The 26,981-nt window shown below is 47.5% G+C and overlaps 1 protein-coding gene across 1 annotated transcript in view; it reads right to left on the bottom strand.

Annotated features, from left to right (window-relative positions):
- Positions 1-26,981, bottom strand: part of CDC45 (cell division cycle 45) — a 428,728-nt gene that overhangs the window by 312,111 nt on the left and 89,636 nt on the right. The window contains exon 6 of the mRNA XM_086942644.1: positions 1,387-1,445. Coding sequence (XP_086798770.1) covers positions 1,387-1,445 — 59 coding nt within the window. The remainder of the gene's footprint in view (positions 1-1,386; positions 1,446-26,981) is intronic.

Here is a 26,981-nt window from a genome sequence, read left to right on the forward strand (position 1 = left end):
ATTCGGTACTGATGGCGTCCACGCAAAGATGGCGGTCAACAGCATCAAATGGCCGTACCTGTTCACCATGTTGACCACCAACCTCTCATGTACCCAACCCTCCTTTCTCGCTCCCACACACTCCCCTTTACCTCCGCCATCAACCCTTACAAAAGAGGGCTGAGGTAAACTGGTCATTTGGATAGTATGTTGGACAGTTTTTTAAACACGTAGATTGCACATATTTTAATTTGTGGAGGTTAGACCTGCATGTTGGAAAATGCCACCTATTACTCTCCAATTCAAGACTTGGACTGGATTTTATTTTGTTAAAGAAGTGTTAACGGGTCCCAAATACACAGCCAGGAGTACTCTGTTCATGAGTATCAGTGTAGATACTCTGATGCAGAGCAGGTTTTCCAGTTTCCGATTTCAGCAACAACCTCCAAGTCACATTTTCTTCCCCAATGCCCTTATTTTAAAGGACCAGTTCTGCCCTGTTTTTCATGGACTTCTCAGACTGCGAAATCAATACCAGAAACTCCCTGAAGAGGATTTACCTCACAGAAATCAATGCATACCTCCTCTGGCCTACAGAGCAGCTGTCTGATCATGTGCCATCTCCCCTGTGGAGTAGGTTATCATTTTAATGGGGTCTTTTCCAAGACTAATAATGCACGTCTTTGCAATCAGTCTCTTCGAATGTGTACCACACCCCAGTAAAATGGGTTTTGGGACTGAGGAGAAATCAACACATGCTTGCTAGTTAGGCAATTCATACTAAGAATTCAACTTACAGAGCAGGCAAACATTGCATCCTTCAAAATATATATTACTTGCCATAAAGTGTTAACCAGCTTACAATGCCACACAGCAAACAAAATCCTTGCTGAATTAATTGAACCTTCTAGATCACTAACTGGACACAAAGTATACTTTTTACTCCCTTGAGCTGCATACATGGAGTATGCCTCCTGCTCAGATTCAGTAATGCCATAAGTAAGGTCACAGCAATTAATCTCAAAAACACTTCAATGCATTAGATTATTTACATAAAGCAATTGCATTTTTATGCATGGATCTAATTTATCTGCTCAGACATGACACTATATCAGACCCAATCACCACTTGATGCTGAAAATAAAAATAAAGGATATTGCAGAGAAACGAGAACAACTCAATAAGGCAATGTGTATCTTTTTATAAAGGAAGGTAAGAAAGAAATTCTGATTGTCTCGATTAAGACTGCAAATTGTTTCATCTTGTTTTGTATACGTACCCCAGGATACATATCAAGGCGATATTTGAATGGTATGAACATGGTCTGAACTCAGTTTCTTTTTTAGACTTTACTGACGAAACAATTAGCAAAAGTAAAAGCACAGAATCATAAACTAGGCTCCATACCTGCGTGATTCCCATGCTCTCCGAGCTCGTCGTTTCTCTATTTTCCTCTCTAATGCTCCCTGTTGATAGATACAAGATTAAAGGTAATAATCAGACATTCAGTTTCCATTATTCACAAAAGTGACTTGAAACATGTTCCACCTAAATATGCTAACAAGAGAAAACACAACTTGCAAAAAGAGCAGAACGGCGAGTCTGAATTGCTTTTCCAATGTTATGCAAAGAAACGGCAATGGCTGAAACCGAATTTAAGTCAAACCTACAGATGTGGAGCTCAGCATATCTTCTGGAGTCTAAGCAAATAAGGGTGGCATTAACGCTCAGTGTTCATTCCTTTCCTGTACTTAAATGATACCATCCTACACATCATTAGGACCCAGTTATGTGAAAAGACATTGTGACTGCAGTAAAAAGGGGCTTAATCAATCCATCAGTCATTTATAAAGCGCACTGCATACCCACAAGGGCCTCAAGGCGCTGTCGGGGGTGGGGGGGGGGGGGGGGGGGGTGCTACTGATCGAATAGCCAGGTCTTGAGTGTCCTCCGGAAGGTCAGCAGGTCTTAGGTCTGTCGTAGGCTCAGTGGGGGGAGCTCCATGTCTTGGCGGCGAGATGGGAGAAGGATCTCCTGTCGGTGGTTGTTATTCGGATGCGCGCAATGGTGGCGAGTAAGAGGTCGGCGGAGCGGAGCTGGCGGTTGGGAGTGTAGAAGGAAAGTAGTCTGTTGAGGTAGGCTGGGCCGGTCTTGTGGAGTGCCTTGTGTACGTGGATGAGTAGTTTGAAGGATATCCTCTTGTTTTTTTTTTTTTTTTTTTTTTTTTTTAAAACTTTTATTTATGAATGCACAATACACAGCGTCTGCCTACAACCCCGCAGGGCCGGCCGCTATGACATAAACGGATGGTTAAAAGGTAAATTCGGAGACAGTACGTTGTTAAACCAATCTCTCGAGACTACATTGTCGGATGGAACATAGCGCCATATCAAATAGGATAAGAAAGGTTTAATTTTATGATTTTGTCGAAAAGAACACACAAACACATGGTATCATAATGGCAAGGGTCGCTGGAGGGGGGGGGGAAGGGGGGAAAGAACGCTAATAAATAAGGAAACACATATGGCGAGGGGGGGCGAGCACGCGACAGAAAGCAAAGGCTATACTGGAAATTGGAAAGGGAACGTCAATCATGGAGAGGAGGGGAGAGGAACCTCATAGTCCAGCGGAGGGGAGCAAATGTCTCCGCGGTACGAATTCCACTGAGCCCAGACCCTGGACCATTTCTTGGGACGCCCCCGCGCCTCATACACAGTTTTTTCTCGGAACATGCACCAGTCCATGTTCTCTTTCCAGGCACTGAGCAATGGTAATCTAGGGGAGCCCCAGAGCTGCGCTATATCTCTCTTTGCGACCATGTTGCCCAGAGTAACCCAAGGTGTCTGGGCAGCATTACAATCAGACGGTTCCCACACATTGAGCAGGCAACGTCGTGCTTCGGGAAGGAGTGGGATCCCGGTGACACGACCCATAACATCATGCACTCTAGACCAGAAGGCTGCAATCATCGGGCATTCCCACAGAACATGAAGGAAGGTACCATCCATACCACATCCACGCCTGCACCGTCCATCCGAAACCAGACCCATTCGCACCAGACGCATTCCGGTCAGATACACACGGTGAAGGATCTTCAACTGGACAAAACGAAGCCGAGCCGGGATAGCCACCTCCTTAGGGGAGGATACAGCTGACTGCCAGTCCTCGTCGTCAAGTTCGAGCCCGTCAGCCGTCCAGGAAGCACGAAGTTTCTCAAGTTGGTCAGCCCTGTTGTTGACAAGCTTTTTATATATTAAGGAAATAGTGCTATCGGGGACATGGCCGTCTAAAACACGATCCTCCAAAGGGGAGGACTGCGGGATATCGGTACCAGATGGAAAGACGGAGGACAAGGCATGTCGAACCTGCATATACCGGAAGTGCTCCCTATCATCGAGCCGGTATTCCAGTTTCAATACCTCGAAGGATTTAACAGCGCCCCGTGCCCATAGATCCTCCACCTTACTGATCCCAATCATGTCCCACTTCTCAAATCCTTTCGTCTTCCACAGATTACCCAACCGATCCGAGTCATACAATGGCGTCATACGTGTCAGCCTACCACCCCAGCCCGTGGCCACAGTAGCATCTCTCCATGCCCGCACTGCACATTTCGTCGGGCCTGTAAGGAGTCGAAGGGGTGCCTTCGAGTACAGAGCCCTATTAAAGTTGCCACCGGGCAATAATAGTTTATCCAAAGCAAAGGCGGGAGCAGGTTCCGGAGCGTACGTCGCGTGGTTGATAGCGCTCAGGTGTGAGGCCCAGTAATAGCGTCTAATATCCGGCAACGCAATACCACCATCATACCGTGAGAGGGTGAGCTTGGACAAGGCAATCCGGGCACGACCATCCCAAATCAGTTGTCGCTGTAAACTCTCAACCTCACGGAAGTAGCGAGCAGGGACAGGATCGAAAAAATTCTGCAGGGCGTAAAGAAACCGGGGGAGCGACATCATTTTAAAGAGTGCCGCTCGGCCCAATGGGGATAGGGGCAATTCACGCCACCGTCGCACGTCCTGCTTGAGTCTATGGAGCGGAGCATACAAGTTCCGCTCGTAGCGAACCGAAGAGACCATAGAGACATAGATCCCCAAATACTTGAAGCCGTCAGTAGCTACTAATATGGGAAACCTGCGAGGCAGAGGCGGCAGCGCCCGGCTATGACGTAAACACAGGACTTGGTCCAGTTGATAACTAATCCCGAGTTCTTACCGAAGGATGTGAGAACGTCGAAGAGGACGTTAAGCGACTTTTGAGGGGAAGTAAGATAAAGAAGGATATCATCTGCGTACAAGGAGACACGATCCTCAAGATCTGGAGACCATCTGATCCCCTTAATAGAGGATTCCCACCGAAGCCACGCAGCAAGGGGCTCAAGCGCCAATGCGAATAGAAGCGGGGAGAGCGGACAGCCCTGACGAGTGCCACAGCCTAAGGGGAAGGGGTCAGAGCATCTACCATTTACCACTACCTGAGCCAATGGTCGTTCGTAGAGGAGCCTGACCCATGCGATGAAGTTAGGACCAAAGCCAAACTTAGCGAGAGCCGCCCAGAGATAGGGCCATTCGATAGTGTCGAAAGCCATAGTGGCGTCTAAGGAGGCGACCACTGCCGGCTCGGCGAGAAATGGAGCCCTCGCGAGAACACTGTGGAGCCTACGCAGGTTAAGGGCCGTGTTCCTGTGCGGGATGAAACCGGATTGATCCGGATGGATCAAGTCGCAAATCACCTTCAGCAACCGATTGGCCAGAACCTTGGCCAGGATTTTGGGTTCCGCGTTCAGGAGAGAGATGGGGCGGTAGGAAGTGCAGCGGTCACGAGGCTTGCCATCCTTATAAATGACCACTATGGTAGCAAGGCGCTGCTCGAGGGGGAGGCTTCCGGCCTCAACCGCCTCAAGAAACATGGTGCGCAGATGGGCGGCCATCTTGTCCGGACAAAGTTTGTAAAGTTCAATGGGCAGTCCATTTGGGCCCATCGCCTTTCCCGAGCGCAAAGATCGGATAGCAAGGGCAATCTCATCAACGGTGAAAGGGGCCTCCAAGACAAGACCATCTTCATCTGAAACAGTAGGCAGGGCGATATCTCGCAATAGCAGCCTGGAATCAGCCTCATCCCGATCACTAACAGGCGTATAAACCTTTCGGAAGTGGTCTACAAAGCAATCAACAATTTCACCAGGATCGGAAACACTCTCACCGGATTCGCGAACAATGACAGGCACAACACGACTCGCTCGTTCAGCCTTATCCAGCCATGCCAGGAGCTTGCTAGCTTTGTCACCCACATCATACAGTCGGCCTAGTTGATTCGCTCGCATCAATTTAGCAGCATCAGTGACACAAGCTTTATAATCAGCTTGTTTTAGTTCCAAAGTGTGCAACAATGCAGGCGTGTCATCCCCACCCAACTCACTTTCAAGGGCAGTGATCTCAGTTTCAAGAGCCAGAACAGCCTCCCTCTTTACCCTACGCTCAGCAGCAATGAGTGATAGAGCGGAACCCCTGATAACCGTCTTGAAGGCCTCCCAAAGAACAATAGGGGAGGTGACCGAGCCCACATTCTCATCGAAGTAACAATCTATTGCCTTCACCAAATCTGAGCGGAGCCGGGGGCTTCGGAAATGCCAGGGAGGGACCGGGGGGACCCCGTTACCAAGTAGACCACCCACAGAAATCCTAATCATCAAGGGGGAATGGTCCGAGATACCCCGGGGAAGATGTCGTACCTCCCGGACAGCGGACAGAGTGGAAGCTAACAAAGAAATAATCGATACGAGAGAGGCTGCCATGCGCACCAGAGTGAAAAGTATACTGCTGGAGTGTGGGGTGTAGTGAGCGCCACACATCCACCAGGCCAAAAGTATCAGCCATCTCATTGAGCCACATCTGGGACGGCAGCAGGACTCTAGGGGGAAGTCGATCACATTCACCAGACATAACAGAATTGAAGTCCCCGCCCAAGATTAACAATCCATCAGGAAGGCCAAGAAGAGTCCTGCCAAGATCAGCATAAGTGGTAGCCTGCAACCCCGGGGGAATATAAACAACAACCAGCACAATCTGTTTACCCTCCCACCTCCCGGAGACAGCAGCATACCGCCCGCGGTCGTCGAGGATAACCTCGTCAATAGCAAGAGCTAGGGAGGACTTCACCATGATACCCACACCCCGGGACCCAGAGGTGAAACCAGCATGTGCGACCAGGCGATAACCCCGGCGGTCGAGGGCCTTACAAGCATTTCCAATTAAGTGGGTCTCCTGAAGGAACACAACATCGGGGGCATGACGCCTCAAAAATTGTAACACAATGCCCCGCTTGATCCTGTCACCCAACCCGTTGACGTTCCAAGAAAGAACCCGCATTTCACCCCCCCCCCCCCCCATTGCGGCAAAGGCGATCCACCCCATCCCCCCTCCACAACCCCAAGTTCGGAATAATTGCAATCAGTGAAATACCATGAAAAAAGAGACATAACAAACAAAACGAAACACAACCAAGTCCCCAGGAACCGACCCCCGTTACAACACCCCCCTCCCTGCACCCCTGCTGACTAAAAAGCCACCCCCAACTGCAGTGTGCCTGTCGCCCCATCTTATCTACACAAAGAACCCCCCGAGGAGGAAGGGAGAAATCACCCGTTCCCGCACCGCCACGGGCATAACCATAGAGCACACAGTTAATTTACTCTGTACAGTACGTAGTCTCAATCTGAACCTCCGGGGGCCCATGTTACTCCTGGGCCGTTGCACCACCTTCTGCACCACCAGGGCCTCCGCTCTCAGAGTCATCCGTCGGTAACGAGTCCAACCAGTCGGCAGCACGCTCCGGCTGATCAAAAAAGTAGGCGCGTTCTCTAAACTCAATCCGCAGTCGGGCTGGAAACAACATGGCGTACTTCAGTCCCCGGTCTCTCGGGCGACGCTTCACTCCGAGGAACCCAGATCGTTGTCGCTGCACTTGGGGGGTGAAGTCAGGATAGATGGAGATAGAGTTATTGTCATATTTCAACGGGCTGTGCGGCCTGAAGGATAGCGTCTCTATCTCGATAGTGAAAAAGCCTTGCGATGATAGGCCTCGGCGGGCCTCCTGGCTTCACCTGTCCTCCTGGAAAACGATAGGCGCGCTCTACGGCAAAGAACTTACTGAGTCCAACCGGAGCAAGTTTAGCAACGATAAGTTCCTCGACCAATAAGTCGATCGAGGCAGCACCATCACTTTCCGGCACTCCAACTAGGCGTATGTTGTTCCGCCTGGCCCTGTTGTCGTAGTCCTCCATACGTTTAAGCAGCAGATCATGCGAGGCACGCAGGTTCCCAATCTCGGACTGCGCCTCCGCCATGTCCGTTACCAGGCTCGACGCCTTCAGGTCTAGTGCCTTCACCCTCTCATTCGTTTTGGCAAGATCGGCCCGAATAAGAGTAACATCCACAGCCACCGTGTCTATCTTGGACACGATGGCTTCGTATTGCTGACTCATATCGGCCTTAAGTCCAGAGATGGCAGCCAACAGGTCTTGGAGCGACACTTCAGAAGAAGACGACATGTCCGTTTGAGGTCCTTCAGCGCCCACGCTTGTGACACCGGGGGAGCCTCTCGGCTGGGTGTAGCGTTCGATCATATTGGACTGGATCGACCCCCCCGGGTTACAGTCTTCCTGCGTTTTTCGGCCTCAGGTTTTGTCGCCATGTTGCAATCGATGGCGGCCGAGAACCCAAGAGAGGCAGTGGGACGGAGAAAAATCCAGAAACTCCGAAGTGCAGGTCGAAGAGGGAATACCGCAGGCCTCCCTGCCAGCCCAATGATGGGAAGTGTGCACTGTGAGGGCAGCAGGCGAAGACAAAGTAGGAGGAGACAGAGACAATGAGGCCGGAAACCGAAAGTGAAAGTGGTACACCACCGGTGGGCCAGATGCCAGGCAGCCGTTGTTGTTGCATTACAGTTCGGCCACAGTAGACAGCCGAGTCCCCGGTCGCGTCGGTGGGCAGGCCAAAAAGTTGCAGACGACAGAAAAATGGTCCCCGAGGTCCGATTTCGACCAAAAAAGGATCGTCAGCATCAGTGAGAGTAGCACTTCAAAAGCCCATCGAAATGATCAGGATAAGTGTAGGATAGATAAAGAAGGGCGGCGCGGGTCTCGGGAGCTCTCTGCTCACGCGACCATCTTGGATGCCCGCGTAGCTCCTGGATATCCTCTTGTTGACGGGGATCCACTGAATGTTTCTAAGGTGGGGGGTGATGTGGCTGTGGGGTGGTACATTGAGGATCAGTCGTGCCCAGGCGTTTTGGATGCGTTGTAGTAGTTTGATGAGCTTGTTCGGGGCTTCCGCGTAGAGGCCGTTTCCGTAGTAGAGTCTGCTGCTGACGAGGGCCTGGGTGACTGTCTTTCTTGTATCTGACGGGATCCATCTGAAGATCTTGCGGAGCATGCGGAGGGTGTTGAAGCAGGAGGAGGAGACATCGTTGACTTGCTTGGTCATTGAGAGCGTGGAGTCTAGGATGATTCCCAGGTTGCATGCGTGGTCGGCGGGTGTCTAGGCTGCCCCCAGTGCAGTCGGCCACCAGGAATCATCCCAGGCTGAAGGGTTGGAGCGAAGGATGAGGACCTCCGTCTTGTCAGAGTTCAGCTTCAGATGGCTGATTTTCATCCAGTCGGCGACAGCCTCCATTCCTTCGTGGAGGTTGGCTTTGCAGTGATGGGGTCCTTGGTGAGGGAGAGGATCAGTTCAGTGTTGTCGGCGAAGGAGATTATGTTGAGGTCGTGCTGTTGGATGACGTGTGCGAGCGGGGCCATGTAAATGTTGAACAGTGTGGGGCTGAGGGAGGATCCCTGGGGTACGCCGCAGATGATCTCAGGCTTCGGTTTGGAATGGGGGGTGGGGGGCGGACGCCTTGGGATCTGCCGGAGGGGAAGGAGTTGGTCCATTCCAGAGCCTGTCTCAGACCCCTGCGGCGTGGAGGCGTGCGTGTAGTGTGCGGTGGCAGACGGTGTCGAAGGCGGCGGAGAGGTCTAGGAGGACGAGTGCTGCGGTCTGACCGTTGTCCAGCAGGGTCCTGAGGTCGTTGGTGGCGGCGATGCAGGCGGTCACAGTGCTGTGGTTGCTGCGGAACCCTGACTGGGAATGATCCAGGATTCTGTTCTCTTCGAGGTATCGGGTTAGCTGTCTGTTGTCGATCTTCTTGATGACCTTGGCCTGGAACGGGAACAGGGAGATGGGCCGGAAGTTCTTGAGATCTCTTGGGTCTGGCTTGGGTTTTTTGAGTAGCGTGTTGATCTCTGCGTGTTTCGAGCTTTCTGGGAAGGTCGCAGTCTTGAGGGAGACATTGATAACGTTCCGAAGGTGGGGTGCGATGGAGCTGCTTGCTTTGTTGAAGACGTGGTGCGGGAATGGGTCTGACGGAGACCCGGAGTGGATTGTGCCTATGATCTTGATGGGGTCATTGATGCTCATGCGGGCCCAGGCAAGCAGGGGGTCGTGGTTGATGGTGTGCAGAGAGTCTGTTGTGTTGCCGTCTGTTGGGGCTGTCTGGGTGTTGATGCTGTCGTGGATGTCTGCTATCTTGTGTAAAAGAAGGTGGCGAGGGTGTCGCACAGGGCTTGCAACGGCGGGATGTCGTTGGTGTTGGGAGCTGGTGTTGGCGAGTTCCTTCACGATGTTGAAGAGCTCCTTGCTATTGTGTGCGTTGTTGTTGAGGCGGTCTTTGAAGGAGGTCCTCTTGGCAGCCCTGATGAGGTGGTGGTGGTGGTTGCAGATGGCGTCCTTGTGTGCTGCGTGGCTGTCCAGAGTGTGTTCACTGTGCCATTTCTTCTCTAGTTTCCGGGAAGCTTGCTTGGAGTCTAGGAGTTCTGGGGTGAACTAGCTGGCCCTCTTGCTGGTGTCTCTGTTGGGGGGTTTCTTCAGCGGTGGGAGGGTGTTGGTGCAGTCATCGATCCAGCGTCTGAGGCTGTGGGCCGTGTCGTCTGTGTTGGAGGGTTCAGTGGGTGGACTGAGAGCAAGGTTTGCACGTAGTTGGTCTTCTGTGATTTTGCTCCAGCAGCAGCGGGGGATCAGTTGGGTGCGGTGGTGTGTGGTGGGTTTCTGGAAGGTAAAGTGGATGCAGCGGTGGTCAGTCCAAAGGAGTTTGTGGTGTGGTTGAAGGAGACGTGCAGGCTTGAGGAGACGACTGGGTTGAGCGTGTGGCCGGCGGAGTGGGTGGGCATGGTGACTAGTTGCCTCAGTCCGAGGTTGGGGAGGTTCTCGATCAGGGTTGTGGAGTTGCTGTTGTGCTCAAGGTGAAAGTTCAGGTCTCCGAGGAGGATGTAATCGGTGGAGATCAGGGCGTGCGTGCTGATGAAGTCAGCAATGGAGTCGCTGAACTGGGGGCGGGGTCCGGGTGGTCGGTAGACGTGGGTGCCTAGGAGGGTGGAGTATGGGTCTGTGTGGATCTGGAAATGCTGGTGTTCGGCGGTGCAGAGTGTCGTTGTTGCTGGTCGAGACACTGATTCTATTCTTGTGGACGATGGCGATTCCTCCTCAGATTCCGTTGGTGCGGTCTCTGCGGGTGATCTTTTAGTCGTCTGGGATGGCTATGGCGATGTTGGGTGCGGAGGAGTCGTTCATCCAGGTCTCTGTCAGGAAGGGGACGTCCGGGCCTCTATGTAATTTGTTTCTCAGTAGGGATTTGAATAGTGTACAGATGTGCTCCTTATAAGATGGCCTTTGTGTATTGTGTGCTGTTGGCTCTGCCTTATTTCCACCTTCAGATTCCACACCGAGACACATAATTGCTCTTAAGAGTTATTATTGCCCAAGGCTTTACATTTATTTCATGATGTCTAACTGTTTGATAGCATATTTCTACTTCACGGTATAGATTCATAAAACGTGACATTTGGAGAAAGGCACAGTCGCTTCAGATGAACATGCACACTTCTATTTTCACCTTACATCATAGATCACAGAGTTGAATTTTCCCAAAATATGATTGAAAAATATAATTTAAGACAACGCTTCTTTGCAAACCTCTCGAGGAGCGTATTTACGACACACCACCTCTAAAAAGTTTAGGCTTGGTCAAAGATTGTCACCTAGTATGCTGCCAGTTTTCATATTAAGCGGATGTGCCATTATATTAATTACCAAAAGACACAATTGATGGACGGAATGCTGGACAATGCAAACATTCACCCCCAGTCACAAGGATCTGGGTTTATTCCATCATTCTTTTGCTCACACCACCAGTTTGGACCAAGCCATTTGCAAATCAGTCTAGACCCTGTTCCTTGTGGAAACAGTCCAGCCCGATCTGACAAGCCAGGTCTACCCTGGACCGGAAACAAGCATCCTGGGACCGGTTTCAGGGCATCACCCTTCATCAGCCAGGCTAGCTTGAATCCAGTGGTGTAGTATATTAATTACCAGCATTTTTTGATGATCAGTTACACTTTTAGATAGTCTGAACTAAAGGGGGCTTTAATAATTAGTAAAGGAAACTACCAGATACAAGGTGAGGCGCACACTCATACCCAAGGGTAGAGAACCTTGCATGAAGGCACTTACTGTAACCCACTCCATCCGATCACGATTGATTACCTAATCACCAAGTAATTCATTCACCCCCGGCTATAACCAGAGTACGACCCCACGTAGAAGCACCTAAAATCATATCACAAGTGGTTCCTTCATTTTTTATGTCATTTTTTGGCAAAGAATATAAAGACGTAAATCCAGTTTAAAAACACCTCCCCCATTCTTTGGTCTACAACTCTGTCAAAGTTGCACAAGAGAGTCTACTCTAAAAATAAACTTCATTGGATGAATACTAAATATTCCAAGAGCCTCTGCTAGTAAGGTTAGCCCACCGATAATATGGAAAGGGCCATCATAACTTAATTGCAATTCTTCAACGGAAGACAGCCTAATATTTCCACAAATTCTGGAATGCCATTTTTATCACCGTTAGAGGCAGCTCTCTGCTCATTCGTCCATTCTGACATTTCTCTAGCAACATCGATTTTGTAAAACCATAGGACAAGTGGCTTACCGTTTGTAATGTTATGGCGGTTATCTATCACAACTCATAGGCAGATTACTTATATAAACTTATTCCCATGTGCCAAACTATACTAAAATAGAACAGCTACGGCACTGCAAGATGATAAGATAGCCACAGGGTCCTGAAGGGATATTGTGAGCCCATGGTAGTTGCTTCTGCCTGTACAGGGCAGAGCCATACACAAGAAAGAAATAAGAAATGAAAGGCAACACTGCTGTGAGAAGAAGTGGAACATGACAAATGGTGAGAACGCCCCTAAAAGTGATGCCTTACCTCATGGCGTAGGCACTGAAACTCTCAGGGTGGCGGGGTCTCTACCAGCCAACTTGTACCATTATTTGTTACACCAAGGTTATTTGCTTCCTGTGTGCTCTGCCAAGAGTTGGTATCTCAGAGACCAAGAACAAGTTATTAACCACTCTGAATTCTGCAGATTTGCTTTTATGAAGGCTTACTGCCCTTCTGCAGTGCAATATATTCAGTCTACTCATTCTTTGAAAGATAAGGTGAGGGACAAAGGGCCAGATAGAATTTTTTTTCATGCAAATTTTCCTTGTCCCAGGAAAATATGGTAATGAAAAGAGGACCTCAGAGAGACCACACTCTTGTGCTATCCTAGTCAAAGTACTACCGATTAAGAACCAAGTCAAAAGCTTAAGTGGCTACGCAGACAACAGTTGACAGGACAGACACAGAAGAAAGGTAAGGGTCAATTTTTTTCTCTGTCCTCATTGACCAGAAAATAGCTGCTCCAACTATAATGGTATACAGGAACTGTACATTCTAGCCCTTTTCCGAAACCGTCCTGTGTCTCAACCCCAGGAGCAAAGCTCCCCTGCCATCTACTTCTCCCTAACGGGACAAGGGGGAGGTCTTTAGAAACAATTGAGTATAATCATCAGATGTGATTTCCAATTCAAGCATCAAAAAGTTCCCAGAATTTCAAAGTCTGATATGATCGGACTGCAAAACGGTCTCCAATGCTCTCACAAGACTAACTGGAGCTGCCTTATTCATAGATTATGAAAACAAAAGATGCTATCTATGGGGGACAAATCACTATGAGACAGAACACCAACACTCACAGAAATCAGAGGACATTGCACAGCAATTGTTAGGTAAAATACCAGGCCTTAATGAGTTCCAAACCAAATTCTTTATTTAGCAAACTCTGACTGAACCCTAACATGAGTTATACACAAATGCAAGACAGACAGGCAATCTACAAAAGGACCTAGGCGAGGTACACATTACTGTTCTGAAACCAGACTTCTCACCAGGAAGATGAACCTCTAAAAAAAAAACAATCTACTTCATTAATTCGAAATCAATAATTCTAGTTACAGTTCTAGAAAATCACCCATTTATGGTAGTTGGGGATCAAGTCTAACAGGAAGAGAGCCGCTCTATGCCTAACCGATCGCCACAATAACATCTAGATAGTATTCAATGCCCTAGTTCTGGCAGACTAAGACAACCATTAGCCCTTCTAGAATGAGATTTTGATAAGGCATTTGGAAATCTTTCATGGAATCATTTACACTCTCTCCGGGCTCATATGGGATTGTGCCCAAACTTACTCTCTTACACTCATCTCCTGCATAATAAACTGACAGCACACGTGAAAATAGGGGAATCCTGATGGAACCTTGCCCATCCTGCAGGGAACTTGAATGTACTCAAGTAATCCCATGTCATTAAGGCCACTTGTAGCATGCCGCCTAAACAATTTTGGTTCACACTCTGGACTGCACATAACCAGCAATAAAACTAGAATCTGCAGTGGACTATGTGGCCTGCTGGAGCAAGCCAGAATACAACTCAATGTGCCAGATATCTAGGGACTTGGGCTATCCATAACTGCAAGAATCACCTTAATTAACATGATTCTTCATAAGAGCATTCACGTTTTTTTTCTCTTCTGTTTTTAAGGAATCTCACATTCACCAAGAGCGTTTATTTGGCAGGGTTGGCACACAGATGTAGCAATAACCAACTCATGTAAATTCACCTATTACAAGGAATCAGGCATGGCTAGCTCCATATCCTACAACAGAGCTACACAACTGGTGAATTTATCCCACATTAAATCAATAAGGGGGTTTGTAAGCGCGCTACTCACCCGTGAGGGGATCAAAGCGCTGGGGGGGGGGGGGCGTCTTATGTTCACAGGGAGCTCGTTCCAGGTCTTGGCTGCGATGTAGGAGAAAGCTCTCTCGCCGGTTCTGTGTCTGCGGATGCAGGGGACCTCTGCTAGGGCAAGGTCGGAGGAGCGGAGGTTCTTTTTGGATACTTGGAAGGATACTCGGTCGTTGAGGTATTTGGGTCCGATGTTCTGGAGGTATTTGTAGGCGTGGGTGAGGAGTTTGAAGGTGATCCTCTTCTCGACGGTGAGTCAGTGGAGGCCTCGTAGGTTTTGGGTCATGTGCTCATGACGTGGACCGACGAGTCTGGTTGTGGCGTTCTGGATGGTTTGGAGTTTGTGTAGAAGTGTTTTGTTTACTCCTGCGTAGAGGGTGTTGATGTAGTCCAGCCTGCTGGTTATAAGTGCGTGGGTGACAGTCTTTCTGCATTCGGGGGGGGATCCATTTAAAGGTCTTAAGGAGGATGCGAAGGCAGTTGAAACTGCTGGATGCGACGGCGTTAATCTGGGGGTTCATGGAGAGGGAGGAGTCAAGGATGATTCAGAGGTTTAGAGCGTGGTCTGTCGGGGTTGGTGGGGTCCCGAGGGCGGAGGGCCACCAGGTATTGTCCCAGGCGGAGCTGCAGGGTCCGAGGATGAGGACTTCAGTCTTCTCAGAGTTGAGTTGTCCTTCATCCAGGCTGCCACGTTCTTCATTCCTTCCTGGAAGCAGAGTCTGGTGTCTTCGGGATTCTTCGGGAGTGAGAGGATGAGCTAGGTGTTGTCGGCATAAGAAACAATGTGGCTGAGCCCATGCTGTCTGACGATGGCATCGAAGGGGGCCATGTAGATGTTGTAGAGCGTCTGGCTATAAACACAGAACTAGGAGCAATGGGATGTGGGTGTCCTCTCCCCCATTTGCACTACATATCTGGTGGCAACTCCATCAATATACATCCCACAAACAAGGAGGGAACAAAACTCTTTTCCCCAAGTCACTACCCTGAAAGGATTCAAGATGTAAGACTTCCTTGGCATTCCTTTTTTTTTTTTTTTTCTTTATTGAATTTTAAACATTTAATGCAAGCAGGGGACAGCTCAAAAATAACAGAAAGTCCTATTCAAAAACAGTTCATAATGAGAAAGAAAGACAGTTCCATAAACCACAATAAAGAAAAAGCAAAAAGCATTGTCCAGTAACCCAAGCATTGTCTAAACAAAGAAAAAAGAAAAGATGTTAACATTAGCATTGTCCTGGATCCTAAGCAGGAAAAATCAGTTCAACTCAGAATCCACTGCTCTAAAGGCGCCCAAAGATTTGCACCGAGCATTCTTTTTTTTTCGACCCTTAGTCCTGTATATGGCTCTTTCCAAATTATAGCCATATTCGTGGATAATAGACGGGATCTCCAGGTGAAAAAAGAGGGGGGGTCTGTATTGATCCACTCTTGGGTGATACAAGCCCTCAATAGTGCCATAGAAATAAAAAGAAAATTTCTATGTCCATCAGGGAGTTCAAGTGCGGATACCCCAATTAACACTAATTCTCCTGTCAGGACAATTGTGGGGCCACATAGTAAAATAAGAAAGGTCTGAATTTCAGATAAGAATAAAGACAGCCGAGCACAAGTAAAGAACATATGAAGTGCATCGGCTGCAAACAGTCCACACCTACAGCGGTCCCCCATTTGCTAATTTTTGAAGGTGAATAATATAGGTCAAATAAGGCCATGTAATGCTGGGTGCGGGCTCTGCCAGTGATTAGTATAGTGTTGGCCAATGTTATCGATTTTTATAACTGAATATCATCAATACCCAATTTTTCGCCCCACCTCCTTTGATGAAAATCAATATCATCTGGAAATGAAGCCATAAATAAATTATAATAATAGCCTATCGTTTTTTTAGTAAACATACTATCGATGAGTGGAATTCTCCGGAGCCCAGATCGATCTTGAGGTCGTAAAGTATTAAAGAAACTATGTATCTGGACATACTTGAAGTAATCATTGGCGGTTAAGTCATATTTATTCATTAGTTCCGAAAAGGCGATTAACTGATCATTCTGCCACAGATCACCAACACAGAAGATTCCAGAGTTACGCCACCTAGTCATTACATGGTCCTGAAAAATTGAAGGAAAAATACTTACGGATGTGAGAGGAGTATACAGCAAGATTTTCTCAATCCCCATTTGGCGTTTGATTATCCTCCAGACTCCATATGCAGCTTTCAGGGTCTTAAACTTTGTTGTTTTTTTTAAATAGCTAGGCTCTATAATTTTTAGAAAGCTGCCTTGACACTCCACCCCCATTGCAAATTCAAAAATCAGGAGGAAGCATCGCTATCGTCCATAAGAACTCCATCCGCATCTCAACCAACTCTGACGTCAACCTTGCCAGCGCCGAACACCTCCACTTCCAGATCCACACCGACCCCAAAACCACACTCAGAGGCACCCTCCTCTACCGGCCCCCAGGACCCCGTGCACAATTCAATGACGACATCATTGACTTTATCACCCCACACGCCCTCCCCTCCGAGGACTACATTCTATTGGGAGACCTCAATTTTCACCTGGAAAAGAGCAATGACAGCAGCGCCACCACCCTTCTGGACAATCTCGCCGAGCTCGGACTCAAACAACTTATCTCTACGCCCACCCACATCGCAGGTCACACACTCGACCCTATCTTCACCTCCAGCAAGCATGTCTCATTCAGTCACACCACAGCTCTTCATTGGACGGACCACAGCTGCGTTCACTTTATCTACAATAAGACCACAAACCACAACCATCCTCAACCCACCCTGCGAAGAAATTGGAACAAAATCACCATCAACCAGATCTCCTCATCGCTTCTTCTAAACCCCCCCGCCCACTCCTCAAACCCCGACCAAGCAGCCATTAACCTCACCCAATGGCTATCCAACAGCGCCGACATCCTAGCACCGTTGAAAAAACGTCAAATCAAACTAGGCAGCAAAAACGCCTCCTGGTTCAACGATGATCTTAAGAAATCGAAGAAACTGTCGCTCCCTCGAGAAGACCTGGAAAAAAGACCCAAACACCAGCACCAGGGACGCCTTCAAAAACGCCACCCGAATACACCACCAACTAATCCGGTCTGCCAAGAAAGCCGCATTCAAAGACCGACTAGACAACAACGCCCACAACAGCAAGGAATTATTCAACATCGTCAAAGAATTTACAAACCCATCAGCCAACTCCAACGACATCACCCCCTCCCAAGCCCTCTGCGACTCCCTAGCTTCCTTCTTTCACAACAAAATCGCAGACATCCACAACAGCTTCGACAACCGACCTGGAGACGAACCCACCCAACCTTCTGCAGGACCTTCACCCCCCTTGAACATCCTTAACGACTGGAACCCAGTCTCCACTGAGGACACAATCCGCCTGATGAACTCCATCCACTCAGGATCCCCAACTGACCCATGCCCTCACCACATCTTCAACAAAGCAGACTCCATCATAGCACCACACCTCCGAAATGTCATCAACTGCTCCCTCAACTCCGCCACCTTCCCGGAAAGCTGGAAACACGCAGAACTCAGCGCCCTTCTGAAAAAACCCACAGCTGACCCCACCGAACTCAAAAACTACCGCCCCATCTCGCTTCTTCCATTCCCTGCCAAAGTCATCGAGAAAGCTGTCAACAACCAGCTCGCCGCCTTCCTTGAAACCAACAAATCCCTCGACTCCTCACAGTCCGGATTCCGAGCCAAACACAGCACTGAGACCGCACTCATCGCAGCAACAGACGACATTCGTACTCTACTGGACAACGGAGACACAGTCGCCCTCATCCTCCTCGACCTCTCCGCTGCCTTCGACACAGTCTGTCATAGCGCCCTTCTACAGCGCCTCAGAAACGTCGGAATCCAAGGAAAAGCACTGGAATGGATCACCTCGTTCCTCACCGGAAGAACCCAGAGAGTCCGCCTCCCACCATTCAAGTCAGAGGCCACTGAAGTCATTTGTGGCGTGCCACAAGGATCTTCACTCAGCCCCACCCTCTTCAACGTATACATGAGCCCCCTTGCGGCCATCGCTCGCCAATACAACCTCAACATCATCTCCTACGCTGACGACACTCAACTGATCCTCTCACTCACCAAAGACCCTAACACCGCCAAAACCAACTTACACGAAGGAATGAAAGAAGTAGCCGAGTGGATGAAGCACAGCCGTCTGAAACTGAACTCAGACAAAACAGAAGTCCTCATCTTAGGCACCTCCCCCTCCGCCTGGGACGACTCTTGGTGGCCAGAGGCCCTCGGAAAAGCACCCATCCCGACAAACCACGCACGGAACCTGGGCGTCATCCTGGACTCCTCACTCTCGATGACCAGACAAGTCAACGCCGTCTCATCATCCTGCTTCAACATTCTTCGCATGCTCAAAAAAACATTTCGCTGGATCCCCACCGAAACTAGAAAAACGGTCACCCACGCACTGGTCACGAGCCGCCTGGACTACGGAAACACCCTATACGCCGGTACCACTGCAAAACTCCAGAAAAAACTCCAACGCATCCAGAACGCTTCAGCCAGGCTCATACTAGACATCCCGCGTAAAGATCACATCTCTGGTCACCTGAAAAACCTCCACAGGCTTCCCGTAAATAAGAGGATTACTTTCCGCCTCCTAACCCACGCACACAAAGCACTTTACGAACTTGGACCCGAATGCCTCAACACACGACTGTCCTTCTACACCCCCTCCCGTCAGCTATGATCCTCCAACCAAGCCCTTGCCACTGTACCTCGCATCAACAAAACCACCATGGGAGGTAGATCCTTCTCCTACCTGGCAGCTAAAACTTGGAACTCTCTTCCCACTCACCTTCGCCTTACTCAGAACCACCTAGCATTCAGAAAGCAACTTAAAACTTGGATATTCGACAAGTAATTCCCCACCCTTCCTCAAGCGCCTTGAGACCCTATGGGTATGTAGCGCGCTATATAAATCTCTTGACTTGACTTGAAAAATTGAGGGTGAATGGCTAAATGGAATTCGTGCTCTCCCACCAATGATCAACGGTGAAATAAACTGCAAGACAGAGGCAAGGTAATAATACAAAAAATGAGGGATACCCCACCCACCCCTAGACTTAGAGAGCATCATTTTCTCATATGATCTGCGCTGCCGCTTATACACCCACAGGAATCTAGCTGCCATCCTTTCTAATTGTTTGAAACAAGTGGGCGGGAACTCTAATGGAATTGTCCTAAACATGTATATAAACTTTGACAAAATCATCATTTTTAAGACATTACATCTAGCAAATAGAGCTAGATAGAGGGGATCAATGCGTTCTAACGATGAATTTGCTTTTTTCAGGACAGGATTCATATTAAGCTCTGGAATGGCCGAGACTGGAACCGTAATTTTAATGCCCAGATAGGTCGCCACTGAAACTTTATTTAATTGTGATGGAGGATTCTGACCTACAAAGAGAATTTGGGTTTTCTGTATATTTAACATGTAACCCGGGAAAGCACTAAATTGAGTCGCTAGATCTTTCATTATTGATATTGCCCCTTGAATATCTGTTGTCAAGACTACTATATCGTCTGCATACGCGAGGGATCTGTAGCTAGTAGCGGCCACATGGACTGGTATTATGGCCTCTGCATGATTCAATTTGTTAAGAAAGATATCAATATATAGGGCGAAAAGGAGTGGTGAAGACGGACATCCCTGTCGGGTGCCTCGACAAATGCTGAAAGGAAGAGCTTTCTTCCCACCAATTTTAATACAAGAGGAAGGGGCCTCATAAAGGGCTTTCAAAGCTACAACCATCTTGGGACCAAAGCCCTTTAGCATGAGTAGATCCCAGAGATATGGCCAGGCCACCCTGTCGAATGCCTTTTCGGCATCCAACAGGGTGATTCCAAGATCTATATTTGACCCTTGAGCCCAATCCATTAACGCAATCACCCGTCTAACATGATCAGCCGTATCCCGATTAGGGATAAACCCATGCTGGAGGTGCGAGACGATGGAGGAGATGATTCCTGACAATCAAGAGGCTAAGATTTTTGAGAAGATCTTGCTGTCAGCATTAATAAGGGAAATCGGTCTATATGAGGCTGGGTGGAGAGGCGGTTTCTCTTTTTTAAGAAAGGCCATAATAGTTGACGGTCGCCAGGAAGGCGGCGCTGACCCTTTCTGTGCTTCCAGACATGTAAAGAGTAGATCCTGTTTTAACACCTGACGAAAAGTTCTATAAAACTCAAGAAGGATTCCATCCGGTCCCATAGCCTTTCCAGCAGCAAGTGAAAGAATTGCCAGGTCTACTTCTTCCCACGTAATATCCTCACCTAAAGCGGCTGCTTGTATGGCTGATAATTTCGCGATATTGTCATTGCCAATGAAATTTAAGATAGAGTCGGATGCATACGATATCACCTCCTCAGTATATAGATTGCTATAAAAGAAGCGGAAAACCTCCAAAATTTCATCAGGTTGATCGTGAATATGTCCCAAGTCATCCTGTATTTTATTTATAGAGTTAAATGCCTCTTTTTGCCTGATTTCTTTAGCCAAGAGATGGCCTGAATTTTCTCCGACCTCATACAGCTGTGATCTAAAAACTGAAACCTGCTCTGCAAGCTTAGAGGCAAAGATCTCATATAGCCTGGATTTGTGTATGGAGAGGCTAGCTTCTCGGTGTCTTGTGAGTTAATAGCTATAGCTAGTTTTACCTCCCAGTCCTGTACTTCCTTATAGTAAGATGTTAACTTATCCAGATACTTCCTTTGCTTATTAATTGAGAAAGAAAGGGTCTCCCCCCGCACCCCTGATTTAAACGCATCCCATACAATTTGAGTGGAAGCAGATCCTCGATTAATCTAAAAAAATTCCTTGATCCATTTCCCCATATACTCAATATAGCATGGATCTGCTCAAAGTTTCCTTTCAAATGACCATGCAGATACATTGGCTAGAGACCCAGAGTCTGTTTTGATCTCTATCACTATGGGGTTATGGTCAGAAATTATTTTTGGAAAAATCTCGTAATCACATTTAGATATCAAACAGGAGGGTATGAAGAAGTAATCCAGCCGAACGAATTTCTGATGGGGCGCGGAGAAAAAGGTATATCCTGATAAAGCCGTACTTTAGACATATTCTACATCATATAGCCCAAACTCAGATACCAAGCCGCGAAATGCTTAATAGGTTTTTTTTTTTTCAACCCAATATAGGGCGACTGACCGGATATCAAAATTTCCTTCAAGATGAATATATAAGTCACCACAAAAAATAAGAGGGGACGGCCAGCCTGCTAATTCTACACTCAACAAATTTAAGACATCTGGGTCGTCTGAGTTTGGGCCATAGATAGAACAAACAGTCCAGGAAATACCGGCTACAGAGATTTCAATTACTACCCATCGACCAAACTGATCCGATTTGCTACGTTTCAGGCTACCCTGTCCTCTTCTACCAAGAATTGCAACCCTCTTAGTAGTGGTGCCTTGCCGGGTGGATCCCAGTACTCGCATACCTAAATCATTCAGCCACCCTCTGTCATTCCATGTCAGATGAGTTTCCTGTATGCAAAGGAGATCCATCCTCATACTCTGGATTATTTGTGTGCAGATTCCTCTTTTCTTCTTATTGTTGAGTCTGCAAACGTTCCAGGAACACACTCTAAGTTTACTCATCAGAACATATAAAATGATACATGGACAATAGCTCACAAAGTAACGTGTTCTCTAATTTGTACTTTAGAATTTCCAACCAATAAATGACTTGAAAAAAAGACTTCATAATTCCTGTCTCTCTTAAGACAAAAAGAGCTACCCTTGCTTGCCCCACCACCATACTCTCCCCCCTCCCCCTAGAACTCCTCCCCCCCCTCAAACCCAACCCACAAAAGGCACAGGGACTGAACAGTCCCTGAAAGTGATGGCCAGAGAAGCATAGTGCATCTCACCATTCGCTTCCCATCTCATAATATAAAAGTCTATAAGACAATTGTAAGATAAAAGGGCTGAACATCCAAACTCCCACACATTTTCAGAAACAAATCCTTTCAATACAAAAAGAGAAGAAAACCATATAGCATAACCAAGAGAGGCTTAATGCAGCCAACCAAGACATTTCGTAACTCAATCACTGTACTTCAATATTCAATTATCCCAAAGATTTTTAAGTAGTTCAGTGTAAACCCCTCATAGTCGTACATCTCAAAAGTGAGGATTAGATTTAGAAAGACTCTAATAACTCCTTCGCAGCCTTCTCGGTGGTCAAAAAGTAGGTTCTTTCCTTGTGTATAACTTTAAGCTTTGAAGGGTTAAGGAGAAAGGCCTGGGATCCCTTAGCCTGAAAGGATGGAATCAATTGACGAAACTGCCAGCGCTGTTTAACAGTAGCATGGCAATAGTCCGGACGAACAAAGAATTCCAGACCTTTCCCCCTTCGTTTCCGATCTGGACGAAGTCATACAGAGCCTCTCGAGCTAGGAAGTTGTTTAGACTAATCAAAATAGCCCTAGGCATGTTTGAGGCAGCCCTGGCTTGCTTCTGTTGAAATGGAAACTTATGAGCCCTTTGTATTTCTGTCTCCCACTGCCACTGGGAGAGCTCGGGAAATGCTTCTGTAAAGACCTCGATGACAAACTGCCTAACGTTGGACCCCTCACTGGATTCTGGAATTCCCAGGATCCATAAATTATTGCGCCTAGACCTATTTTCTAAATCAACCAGCTTCCAGTTGACATCTTCCCTTAGTGTATCCAAAGAAGAGAGTTGAGATTTTTGTTCGACTATAGCATCTTCGATTGCCGATATTCTGCCTTCAGCTTCCAGGACTCTAGTTGAAGTTTTATTACATGTTTTCACCACGCGCCGGAGATTATTTTGAAGCCTCCGCACTGCCCCTTGCGTACGTAAATTCTCCATTTTAGTTTCCTCACGATGTTGGAGCATAACCTGGTATAGCATACTTAGCGTAACCTCAGGTAATTGAAATTGATCCCCCGGAGTTGCTACTGTAGATACTGTAGATACTGCTGTAGTCATCAGTATTGGGGAGGCTTGAACATTGCCGTTGCCGGTTCAAAGAGACAGTTCTTCCTGGGGCTAACGGAGCCTTACGCACGGTATTCTCTTCTGTCCCCCACTCCATTCTAGCCGAGACAGATATTTTGTTATCGCCATCCTCTTCAATTATTAAATCCTGACCTTCCTGCAGCGAGGCAGTTAGACTTAAATTGTCCCTCCATTCCTCCTCACCGTCCAGGCTCCCCAGCTCCAAGGCATTGGAGAGATCAGACATTGAATAGAAATTACCAGCAGAGTCGACCGATTCGGTGTCCACGGTAGCCTCCGATGATATCTGTTCCTGCATGTAATCAGAGAGTAAGGGGACCGGAGGAAAATCGGAGGGAGCCGGGGGAGTGGAGAGACCGTCCTGGATATGAATCAACTGACTACCCTGGGGGCTTCCTTCCACCTGAATTGGCAAGAGAGACATTACCGGAGCCTGTGTCTGTGCCGACAGATCAGAACTGGGCGAAAGGGGTATAGCCTCTTTACATCCCCCAATATTATTATCCCCGGTAATAGCTTCTGGATAGATAGTATTAAAAACGACATTCTGAGGGATATTTCTGCCATTGACGGCGTCTTGCCCAGTAATCACAAGGGTTGCAGTAATCGCATTCTTCTTTTTAAACATGCCAGGGATTTTTGGAGTTGCACCTGAACTACAACTCCCAGCATTCACCACTGATGTTTTCGGTTTAGTGGAAGGCAAACCCTTACCAGTCTCTGGCAGCTCCACAGGCTCAACGGGGGCTGTAGCGGTTGAAATCATGCCAGTATTCTGTAGGGATTCCGCTACCAATAATGTCCCATTTGCGCCCATGGCCGGTATTGCAGTTGCCGCCGTACCAGATACCGCAGTTGCGGTTGCCGCTCGTGTCTTTGGCTTGGAACCCTTGGAGGCAGGAGCTGTGTTGGGATTTTTTGGAGCCATTACTGGCAGTACGAAATCCGGAGAGTTGTGCTGCACGAAACACTGCCCACGATCCAAGCAAAGCGGATGCAGGCTGAAGCCCAGCCCAGTCAGCCGGACCGGATCAACGGCCACAGAACGCCAAAGTAAAGACAGGAGTCGGCTGTGACAGCCGTGCCGATCCAGCCGCATATCACAGGTACCGTTACCACAGTATCCACAATCCCAATGCAAATGTCTATAATCCGGCAGAAAATCGGTCACGGAGACGGTGGGAAGCGATGCGTTGGTGAGCACAGTTCAGCTGCTCCCTCGGATGCGGCACGCATCCGCCATCTTGCCTCGTCAGACCTCCTTGGCATTTCAACGCTATGTAATAGTCCCACTACTAAACTGGTAAACTTCTTTCAGGAGATATCCAGAAGTGTCCTGAACTTCAGACCAAGGTGGGAGACCATATCCACACAATATGGTCATGCCGGATTATTCATCTTTTCTGGGAAGACATGACGCTTTTAAGAGTTCTGAGCCACCCAAATGACTTGTATCCTAAAAGAGCACTGCTAAATATCCTAGGAGACTAAGGATTTACATTTGTAGAATGGGACCTGCTGAAAGAGGGATTGTTCAGAAGGTAAAATGATCTAGCTTAAAACAGGAGTTCTAGAGCCCCTTAGTATCACAAAGTGGAAACAGGTTTAGACTCATGTTGTTTTTGAGAATGTCCAACATATGCCAAGAGAGGCTAACCATGAAAACATCCGAAAATCTGAGAAAAATTGTCATTATATCGAGAGGTGAGAGGTGCAAGATTATAATAGACTTAGAACTGACTCGCACAACATAATTTTGTAATACTACACACTTTCAAAGAAATAAAAGTGAATATGAAGGAGTCAAACCATGTAATTACAAATTCGTGTTTAGGGATCTGCATGTACCTTCACTGATTACTGGTGATCAGTAAGATTGTTTTCTTTTTCCTTCATTGTAATGATGAAAAATTGCAATAAAAGATTCAAGAAAAACAAAAGATACAAAATGCCATTAGTTCTAGGAGACAATGAATTGATACAACCCTTTGAGATGGATTCTGTGTAAAGTTTATCACCATCTGTCAAATATTTTAAAACCTGCCCTGTGGAGATAGTAAATAGCACTCCTTCTTGCAAGCCCTAACTGCTCCCGTTTATACAATCGGCAGGTAACCAGGTCAATGGTGTCAATAGTATCCTAGACCGACAAGAAAAAGAACTTGCATGGTCAGGTGAACTAAGCATTGCAAGTGCGACCATCTCTCAAGGAGTGCTGGAGTACCTAGCAAGAAGATACATTTGTGTCAGTGCCTAACTAACTTCACCACCATGAGTGCCCACCTGTTTTTTACTCTATCGGGTGGGGCAGTGGGAAGAGGGTTTTTTCTGTATCTGGTGGCGAGTGCCTGATCAACCAAACTTTCTGGTGTTGGGTAAGCAGACAAAGTACAACATAAAGCAGCTTTATGCTAGCAGGAGGTTGCATATGAAAGCACAAATAAGGCCTGCAATTTAGCTTAATTATTTTTATGACAGTGTAGGAGAGGTTTCAAAGACTGCTTGCCCAACAACTTTCAGTGGACAAATCAACTTGCGGCTTCTCAGTCTCCAAGGTTTCACAGCTTTACAGATAACTGAAGAGAATAGGGACTTTCAGCAGTCACTGGTGCCTCAAAAGATGGGAATTAGTTCTCAAGTGAACTATCTAGCTTGAGTGAAGAATCTGTTGCTCTCGGGTTGATGGAAGGAGTCACTCCATCTCACTTTCATCACTCTCATCGCCAAGAGGTAAATCTTAAAAAGTTAGGGCATCAGAATCTAAAGCAAAAAAGGCTGAAGAAAAACTAGGAAACACCTCCACTTAATGCACATTATAGATTTGAGTTTTCATTTATTCTTTAATGCATTCAGAGAAAAATTCCTGCAAAGTTTGAAGAATAAAATCAGTCTTTGAAAACAGATCAGATTTTGGCAGTCCCATGAACAGATAACTGCAGTCAAGTTGATCGAGCTGGCATCAACACAAGAGTTTCACAAGGCAGTAAAGCCTCCCCTGTAGTTAAGGGTGATTCCGAGGGAGTTGGGAGCTAGGCCACACGCACTGCACATGACTCACCTGAAGATAAAGGCAAAATAAGATTACTGGTGAAAGGAGGGAATGAACAAAAGGGGTTCTGTGCAAAGGTGGCAAACGGGCCTTCTGAAAAGCATCAATCTGCCTCCGAGGCGGCAGCAGCAGGGGCAAATCTCACAAGTGAGATTGTCAAAAGCACAGGGACCAACTCAATATAAGTCCAACCACTCCTTGAACTACCTGTGTTTCTTCTCCCAAAAAGTTGAAAGATCACTAGTCCTTTTGAGGTTTGTGTTGTTGCTCTATTCAATTGGTAAAATGTAACCCCATGGGAGATCTAGGAATCGGTGTACATGGGTCCCAGGTAAAGGCCATGCAAGAAGGCACTAGAACAGGAGAGAACTTGCGGAAGTTGGCATTAGGGACGGACACTGCATGCGACATTGCAAAGCTTGAAGCCTGAAGACTTCAAAAAAGAAAAAACTTATTAGACAAAGTATTCGGTTATGGTGTGGAAAAAGAGGAACGGTCTACTTGCTGTGCTTCATATGATCTTTTAATGTCACCTACAGAACCCACCTTATGAGTGCTAGACGTGGTGCACCCCCACCTGGCAATGGTGATAAGTTATTTCTGGAAAAACAGTCTGAATCCAGTCAGGGGCCTTGGAGTACGATTCCTAAAATTAATGTGCAGGAGCAATTATCAATTGGAACAAAGTGATATCATTCCCTTGTA

The sequence above is a fragment of the Lissotriton vulgaris genome, chromosome 11 (genome assembly GCF_964263255.1).
Source record: "Lissotriton vulgaris chromosome 11, aLisVul1.2, whole genome shotgun sequence".
In the NCBI taxonomy this organism is placed as follows: Eukaryota; Metazoa; Chordata; class Amphibia; order Caudata; family Salamandridae; genus Lissotriton; species Lissotriton vulgaris.